At 38.3% G+C, this 9638-nt stretch overlaps 1 protein-coding gene across 1 annotated transcript in view; it reads right to left on the bottom strand.

The window, feature by feature from the left end:
* Nucleotides 1–3367: 3367 nt before the first annotated feature.
* WWP1 (WW domain containing E3 ubiquitin protein ligase 1) overlaps nt 3368–9638 on the bottom strand; it is a 58642-nt gene continuing 52371 nt past the window's right edge. Inside the window, exons 21-23 of the mRNA XM_006880557.1 lie at nt 7459–7563; nt 4913–5009; nt 3368–3444 (exon numbers count right to left, since the gene is read on the bottom strand). Coding sequence (XP_006880619.1) covers nt 3368–3444; nt 4913–5009; nt 7459–7563 — 279 coding nt within the window. The remainder of the gene's footprint in view (nt 3445–4912; nt 5010–7458; nt 7564–9638) is intronic.

Below are 9638 nucleotides of genomic sequence, written 5' to 3'. Positions count from 1 at the left end.
CCTGGAGGACATTATGCTGAGTGAAATATCTCAGTTGCAAAAGGACAAATACTGCATGGTGCCACTGTTGTAAAATGGGATTGATATCAGAGTTGGGGTAAGACTGAGAAAAACTGGATAAATTGTGTATACTGCGCTGAAACAGATGACGGAGTGAATAATTTAAAAGCGATGTATGATAGGGTATTATGGTTATCACGAGTCCACAATTAAGGTTGCATAGTGGAATGTACTTGCGGCGGTGCGAGGGGTGCAGGGGATGTGTACCAGGGAGGGAGTGTTTCTTTTACTTTTGAAAGAGAGAAGCGAAAAGTGCAGCAATGAATTAATGGAAATCCAAAATCTCTGTAAATGCTAATTAAAATTATTTAAAACAAAAAAAAATTAGAGTCCTTGTCATGGACTTTACATTCTGGAGTGGAGATGGTCAATACACACATATGTACTTTTCTATGTCTTTGAAAATGATTTTCAATCCTTCGAAATAAAAGAATTCCTTTCTGGAATCAACTGGTTCTAATAGATGACTTTTTATTGTAAGTTATGGTTTCATTCATTACTTTGCCTGTATTACTGATGTAGCAAAGAGGGAAAATTTTCAAGTTTAAAAAAATACTAAAAACACTTAACATATCAACATAGTTCTTGGTGAGCTCTGGTGGCCTAGTGGCAGGAAACTGCACTGCAATCCTAGAGATGCATGGTTCAAATCCACCAGATGCTCTACTGAAGAAGGAGGAACAATCACCTCCTGTACCAGTCAGATCCAATTTGATGGTACACATAAAAAGAATAAAGAAATAAAAAAATTTGAAACAAAACAAACATAGTTCTTTTCACTTTATCAGATGTGAGAGACAGTGATGCCTGGGTTAGGATCTACATGACCGAAGCCTTGGTTTCATCATGTCAGTGGCTAAAGAGCTTTGTGTGGAGGCAGAAGCTTTCTGTACCTTCATTTTCTTGAGAATGAAAGTCATCAGGCTCCCTCATACCACTCCTACCAGTTCTACCTCCCACTGCCTTCACACCAATAAAGAGTCTAGACACCAATACATGCAAACTCAGGTTAAGTGCCTTTTGACACAAGGCAGCCAACTAAAATGTTGCCCTTCTAGAATAATTTAATTTTGTCTCTATGTTAAAAGAAATATTAAAAATGAAAATGACCATACATTCCTCTTCCCTTTTTTAAAATCCAAAACTCCTGTTTCAAAGTAGAGTCAACTGAGACCAGGTTGGGGGAAAAAAATCTATTTTCAACAATCCTATACTAGTGGCCTAGTAGTAAGGAGTTGCACTGCCAACCCAAAGGTACAAGGTTCATGTCCATCAGCTGCTCCTTGAGAGCAAGATGGGCAATCTCCTCCTGTGTAACTTACAGCCTCAGCCTCCTGGAGCTGGTTCTGACTCAAAGGAACGACAATAACGATGGCACACTAAGACAACCAATCCCTCTTCAATCTTTAGCTGAGGGCCTTGGCAAATTCTGTCAGCTCATCCACCAAATGTCTTCAATCTTTTCCCTCCTAACATTTCTTAAGTCACTATATCCTGATCATCTCTTAACTGAACCATCAATAAAAACAAACACACACTCCAGTAAACCACCTATTCTCATGCCAGTGCCAGAGGTACTTTTCTAAGAAGATCTGTGCCACTCCTCTCAGTATATGCCCTGAACTAAATGAAATCAGTCCTATGCACCACTTTGTAACATACAAATTATATTTTCTAATCATTTAACTCTCCCATTTACTCAAATGAAGTCAACTTATTAACCTACTACCTTTGCACCACCCTATCTTATACCCAACAAACTCCTGTCCTTTCTTTACTCATGACAGTTCATAACTGTAACCGCTACCTTAAAAATACAAAGTCCCAAGTCTTCCCTTTTTTGAACTGCAGGACAGGGCAAGGCTCAGCTCTGCTGTTTACAGGACTGCCATGAGTAGTACTGCACTTGCAACAACGAGCTTCGTCTCATATACTTCAGGCATGTTATTAAAACAGGTTATTTCTTGGAGAGGGGTACCGTGCTTGGAAAGGTGAGGGTCGGCAAAAGAGAAGATCCTCAACCAGATGGACTGATGTGACTGCGGCATGGGCTCGAGTGTGTCAGAGATGATGACGCTGGCAGAGTTCAAATCTATCGTCCATAAGGTTGCTATGGGTCGTCCTCAACTCAATGGCAACTAACATCACAACAACTTCCACAGGCCTGCGTCTGGTGATTTGAACCCACCAGCAGCTCGAAAGCAGAAGATGGGCAGTCTCCTTCACATATTATTACTAATAATAATAAATAATGTCTTAAATGACAAAGAGTCAATAAAATGAATCATGTTTATAACTTCACAAAGAGCCATCATCTGTAAAGCTAGCTTTTTTGTTTTAAGCTTCAAGTGTGTGGAGATGCATATAGAAACAACAGTTTGGTTGCTAACTTAACCTGTGCAAAAGAGCCAGCACTGTTCCCCACCACTATGGGAAATAAATGCAAATATCAATACACAAGAAATGCTGCTCTTTTCTCTGTGTAACTATGCTGTTGTTATGTCCCCACCAGTCAGACTTGAGTCACAGCTGCCTCTTCAGCAGGCATTTAGAAGCAGTAAGCCACCCAAGAGGTGAATGCCCACCTTTCTTGCTAGTAGATTCAAACTGTCAGCCTTTCGGTTGGCAGTACAGTACAACTCATTACCACTAGGCCACCAGAGCTCCCTTGTTTTACTGTAATAGATCTGTGTCTCCCTACACTAACATTTTAATCCAGTTGCTTCTGTACACCGGGGCTGGTGATTTTTCTTGGATCCTATTACTTGCTGGTTAAAACTCTTCAAAAAGTTCTAACTACTCTAAAAATTAATCCCAAAGTCCTTGTAACCCTATAAAGCTCTACATAATTTAGCCCAATGCCTAAATTTTTAACTTCTTTTTATACCCTCTCCTCTGATAAGGTCCAATTATTCTAGTCAACTTTCATTTCCCTGAAAAACTACTACTTCTCACTGCAGTCTTTGCAAATAATCCTGCAAAAAGAATGTTCTTCTCTCCTTCTCCTCCCATATGTTATTTCTCAAACACAGATATAAAACTATACCTTTCATCTTACTTTACATATTTTGGTACTCAATAAATATGTACTGAATCACTTCTCAAATATGTATATTACTCCACTAGAAATCACTCTCAAGTGTTAAGTTACAGGGCACAGTATTTGTCTTCTAAGTGAAATTCTGATTACATTAACGAATAATCAGTTGTACTTGATCTTATGTATCCAAAAAAAACCAAAACCCCCCAAAAAAACAAAACACTAATCAAGTCTCTGCTTTGTACCTTCTTATCTCAGCTTTTGAACTTACCATGTATGGCTTCTTGGTAACCAGGTGTCTTTGCCAACTTTTTCAATACAAAATTTTTGAGGCCCATTACTTCCTAAACCAGGAAAAGAAGACATAATAAAATTTATCTAGTCTTTTAAAGTCTTCTATTTCCGACACTAGTTATATATGCCACATAGTCACATAAATGATACAGAATAAACTACTTTTAAGCTGCTTCTGGAGAGACCGAATGGAAAGGATGATACTGAAGACAGACAACATCCCTGTAGAGAAGACCCAATGGCTGGACAGGCATATGCTCTAGCTGCATGCTCACAGTACGAGTGGCCCACAGACATGCTTGAGGATTCATAGCAGGGAGACTGGCACTGTAGGCATATGTTCTATCTCCAGATGTAAACTACACTTGAAAGACTGGAGCTTGACTGAGACAAATGAAAGAGGAATATGCGAAGTGACAAAGAAGAACCCAGTATATTTTTCACTCTGGTGAAATGGCTAAGGAAGGGGACCCAGGACTCAAACTGCCTGGATTATATCCTAGCTCCATTACTTTTAGCTTTGGAACCCTCAGCAAGTAACATCTCTTGTTCAAGTTACTCAGTTTATTTTTAATATGGACATAACAAGAGGTTCACTCTGGTGATTAAGACAAGACATCTGGTAGATGGCTTGGAGTAAAAGCTTTAGCAATGGAAATATTTTTTTGCACCATAGACTGCCAAGAAAACAAACAGGATAGAGGGTTTGAAACTGGGTTTCTCTTAGGAGGAGTTTGCAATTCCATCTCACATATTTTGGGTACATAGCCAGAAGGGACCGGAGAAGGAAATCATGCTCGAAAAGGTAGAGGGACAGCAGAGGAGAGGAAGACCCTGGATGAGATAAACTGATATCTGGGGTAATGGGGGTAGGAGTGTTGGAGTCAGTGAGACTGGCTCAAGATAGGGCAGGCTTCAGACCTGTTGTACAGAGGGTGGCTATGAGTCGCAGATGACTCAATGGCACGTAACAACAAAAACTATTTGAAGTGTTTTTTAAAAGAATCAACAAACTACAAAGGGTAATCATTTCTGCATGCTGTCCATCATACACCGACCACATACACCAACTGAAGATGACAATGGCCAAGGAATGACAAAGCCCAGGGCTCGGCATATGTGTCTATATTCTCATTGTCTGTCCATTGTATGTGATCTAAGAGTAGACAAGTGTCAAAGTAAACAGCTTTCAAGATAGATAGAGGTTAAGAAAAAAGAAAGGGATTATATCACTGAACAGACAAATAACACTATAATTTCATGCGCCCTTCCCAGTCATCCTAGGAATAAAAGCAATGATAAACTGGGCTCCATGAGAAGAATTTCATTTTGTGTTTTACAAATACATTTAACTTTAACTATTCCATTGCTCTTTATCTGGTAGATGGTTTACACAGAGCAGGCAAAATAATCCTATCACACCTCACTTACTGAAAGCATATTGTATATAAAAACGCAACAAACATCAAAGTCCACATGCAATGTTATCTACAGAGACAAAAGGGAAACGGCATTTACCCATCAGTTCAGCAAATCCGCCCAGAGGTAAACGGCAGGTGCCGGTGACAAACTGCAGGAGTCGCATTCGTACTTCATTGTCTGTCTCTTTCACAAACTGCAAGAAAACCCAAAACACAACCAAAATGTATTTTAATATAAATGTTACTTATCTCAATAAAAACTATTTGATACTGGAATAAAAGTACTCAACTTGAAAATGATTCAAAAGACATGATAAAAAGTCATCACGGCATTTATAGTTAAAGCTAAGAACTATGCTAAACCCACTATGACTTCCCTTCAACTTAATCCTCAGGACACTGGGCACTAATTACCACATTCTTCTTGGAGAAGACATGGAGGCATGAAAACGTTATCTGTCTACAGTCACACCACTAAGAGGAGCAAGACAGATGGTGTTGGGTTAGAGTAGAACAGCTATCACCTGTTCAGGGTTTGTGCCAAGTACCGTGTCACAGTTTTAAATTTATTTAGTCCTCATAACCATTCTAAAAGGTTATCATCATCATGCCCCATGTATATGCACATAAAAAAGCTGGAGGCTTAGAGAGGTTAAAGAATGTCTCTTTAAATTACTAGCAAGTAGCAGAACTTGGGTTTGGGTTTGAGTCTTGCTGAGCTCTAAACCAGTATGCTATCCCGCCCTCCCTAGCTGCATTTAGAATTTTCAAACTATCTGCTAAGCTATCGAGAACAGATGATGAGAATTTCCCTATTTTGAGTCATCTTCTCCCAAAAATGCCATTTTCCCAATTCTCTCTATACTTTCTCACTGATACCTGAAAAGCCAATGCGCACACTCTGTCCACAAACTGGTTCTTTTAATTTTCCAAGAGGGGCATAAATGGGTGGATAACATGATGAAATACTGATCTGTACCGATCAAGTACTTATCTCATCATTTGAGAAATGGCTAAGTTTTGAGTATTTTAGTACAGAAAGTAAGAAACTCAAGGAATAATCTGAGAGAAGAAATCTATCTTAAAAATAGAGAAACTTCAGATAGGATCAGAACAAAATCAGGGCTGCATTAAACATGACCAAAAAATGGTTTGGTGTAGAATCGTGCTCAAGGTACGGATTTCTTTAAGACACAGAAACAGGGATTACCAGATCTGCTACAAACTCTTTAGCAGCTAAGCACTAAAATCAGTCAGCAGGACTCCTCAGAATGTGTGATATACTATCATTTATGCAGTCCCCACCTGATGCACGTTTGGTTAAGTCTCTGTGCGTACACAAATAACACTGCAATACTCAGGAATGCATCATTATGCACAAGCTGAGGGACGTGTGTGTGTGTGTGTGTGTGTGTGTGTGTGTGTGTGTATATAGATGCATATATGAGAAGTCTCTATGTCCACACTTATTTAAAGCAATAAAATCCACAACATGTAACAAAACTCCACACTGCCACCCAGCAGATTCCAGTCAGAGACCCTCCACAGGGTTTCCAGGACAAATCTTTTGAGGACGAGACTGCCCATCTGCCTCCTAAAGAGCAGATGGTAAATTCTAACATGTCATCACATGACATGTAGCCTTATAAAGACATGAACTCCTGTAGCAGTACAGAACCCAGGTTTGCTTGCCACAGGAAAAGTGAAGCAGTTATGCAGAAGGAAAGCGGAAGTTTAGTCACTAAGTTGATGAAATCAATCTTTTTTTTTTCTATAATTATATTTTATTAATTTTCATAAACATTGATGAAATCAATCTTAATTCTCTCCCTCTCACTGCCGTCGAGTCTGAACCAACTCACGGTTCACCCTGCAGCAGGTTTCAGAGGGAACATACTGCATGGGAGGAGATGGCCCATCTCTCTCTCTCTCATGGAGCCACTTCCGGATTCAAACTGCAAGTGAGGTGTCACCTTTGGGTTAGCAGGTCCATTCCCTATGGCCTAGGCCACCAAAACTCTCCTAATATTAACCAGAAGAATATTTCTATGAACTATATCCTTGGCATAGAGCTTTTAAACTTGAAGGAAAGTAAACAAACAAATCAATAAAAATAAAACATGATTTAACATAAATATAGAACCTTGGTTACTTTCTGTTTAAGTCAAATAAAAAAATAATAAAGCCAAAATACACACATTTACTCTGTGGCATTATCTCCTAGATTACTCTAATTCTAGAATAATATCACCTTTAGAAGAATTAAGTATTTAGGTTATCATTAAAACTTATCTTCAGGTTTCCTCATTTGCTTCTCTGAAACAGTTAACTAAAATGTATAGAATACTTCTATATGACTAAGAAAAACAAGGCCCTATTACTACTTATCATTAAACTACTTCTTAACAAAGATTCCGTCATTCCTTTCCTCAGTCAGGACAACAATCTTCCTAAACGAATGGGAGACCATGTTGGAATACACAATGACACAGTGGTCGCTGTGCATTTAGGAGTCTAAATTATATGCCTAAAAACCACAACTAAAATCAGTCTCATTTAAGAAACAAACAATTTTTTCAACTAACATTTCATTAGGGCACATTTCCCTTAAATAGTCTCCTTTAAAAAGATAAAAGCAAATACCTGCCAAAACCAAATGATTTGCTTGCTGTTTCTTGTATAATGTCGGTAAACAGTATTTCTTTGCCAATCTGCCAGGTCAACCTCCTGCATGCCACATAACATAACCTGCAAAAGGGGCACAGTGTTTAGTCCACAATACGTATTTAGTAATCTTATGACTGAAATGTCATATAAGTAGCTATGCATACTGCATGACTGCAGTCTCAAATCCAACATTTGGGGAAATTCAGCATGAAAAAAGCTCTTTGGTATTCTCTTTTTATTGAACTCAAACCTAAAGCAACATTTAGATTAACTTCATTCTTTCAAAAAAGGAAAAAAAACCCAAACAACCCAAACCAAAAAAACCATCCAAAACCCATCAGTTACACTGAAAAGCACACTCTTTAACTATAAATCGTTGTGCTGTAGAGTCGGAACCAACCCACAACTGACCCTCTGGCAGATTTTCAGAACAAGAGGAGACTGCCCATCATTCTCCCGCAAAGTGGCAGATGGATTCGAACTGCGTGCCTTCAGGATTGCAATACAGCTTCTTGTCACAAGGATAATTTTATATCAAAATTATTGACTCATTTCAAGCATAAATTGTGGGGTTTTCTTTTAAATAGTTTATGCTAAATCACATCTTTAAGTATTACTAGTAGGCTAGCATTCTGTTTATCTAAACCATCTAGGAACATAATCTTACATCTTTTATCAAGTAACCTCAGCTTAATACAGACGGATAAAAATTATTTTAGATACTACCTAGTTTTTATTCTTAAATTCTTTTTACAAATCAGCTTTGAGTTGTAATCTCCACACAATGAAATGTACATATTTTAAGTACACAGTTGAGTTTTCACATGTATACGTACATGACATCATCGTTACAATTAAAACATCAGCTATTCTTAAAACTGCCTCATCTCAGTTCTACAGGATCAATAACATGCTTTCCTCACTATTTGTCAGATTTTTCTTTTGAGAAAGCTCTTGATACACATATCGTCGATTTGGAACCAACTCCCAGGTGATTCTCCAGTGGGTATTCAGAGGCTGTAAATTGCACATCTTTCTCCTGTGAAGCGGCTGGTGGATTCATACTGCCTGGCTCTGGATTGGCAAAGCAACTCCTTGTCCCTAGGACACCAAAGCTCTTATCACACAGTAACTGCATCATTTTATTTACTTAGTGCTTCTTTGAGTAATGTTTTTAGTATAGAGGTGGTACACCTCTTTCGTAGTTTGTTTTATGCTTTGTTAGTAAATGAAGTTTAAAATATTTCTTCTTAGTGTTTGTTAATGGTATACTGAAACACAGTGAGTGAATTCTTACTCTTGATCTTTATAGTCTTCTGTCCAGCATAGTCACGATTATTTGCAGTAAGTTTTTTGTAATTTTTTTAGGATTTTCTTTTTTCTTTTTTTAAAATTTTATTTCATTATTTTTTTGTGTGTGCACCGTCAAATCAGATCTGACTGGTACAGGATGAGATTGTTCCTACTTCTCCAGTAGAGCATCTGGTGGATTTGAACCATGAACCTCTAAGATTGCAGTGCAGCTTCTTGCCACTAGGCCACCAGAGTTTGCCAGGATTTTCTAGTCATGTTGTCATTGAGAACGCTCTTACTTTTTTCTAATTTTCAGGCTTTTCTGGAGGGCTGAGTTCATTATTGCAGTGTTACAGCCTCTAAAAGAAGTAATAAGAATGGCTTTGCCTTGTCCCTAAGCTCAAAGGAGCAATATTCAGTGAAACACCATGATGTTATTTTAACAGGTTTCAGCTAATTTGCAAGCAAGCTTGTAAAGAGATATTAACCAGGCTTATGGAGAATTTGCATGTCAGTCAGGTTCACAGCAGTTTTCAGTAAGAATTCCCATAAGGCCAATTTCTATTTAGGAATATTACTCTATAAAATTTAAAGTGTTCAAAACAATTATGAGATATCATCTGACCCCAGTCAGAATTGCAAAATTTAACAGAACCGCAAGCAACAAATGCTGGCGAGGTTGTGGAGAAACTGGAAACCTTATTCACTGTTGGTGGGAGTGTAAAATGGTGCAACCATTGTGGAAAAGTGCTGTGGGGCTTTCTCAAAAAGTTGCAAATAGAGATACCATTTGACCCAGCAATTCTACTACTGGGAATATACCCCAAAGAGACCATAACTGGCATCCAAGCAGATATATGCAC

Source organism: Elephantulus edwardii, unplaced genomic scaffold (assembly GCF_000299155.1).
Source record: "Elephantulus edwardii isolate Elephantulus edwardi_28Jun2011 unplaced genomic scaffold, EleEdw1.0 scaffold00008, whole genome shotgun sequence".
NCBI classification, from domain to species: domain Eukaryota; kingdom Metazoa; phylum Chordata; class Mammalia; order Macroscelidea; family Macroscelididae; genus Elephantulus; species Elephantulus edwardii.
Note: the sequence above shows the minus strand (reverse complement) of the source record. Positions and strands in the feature narration are given on the sequence as shown.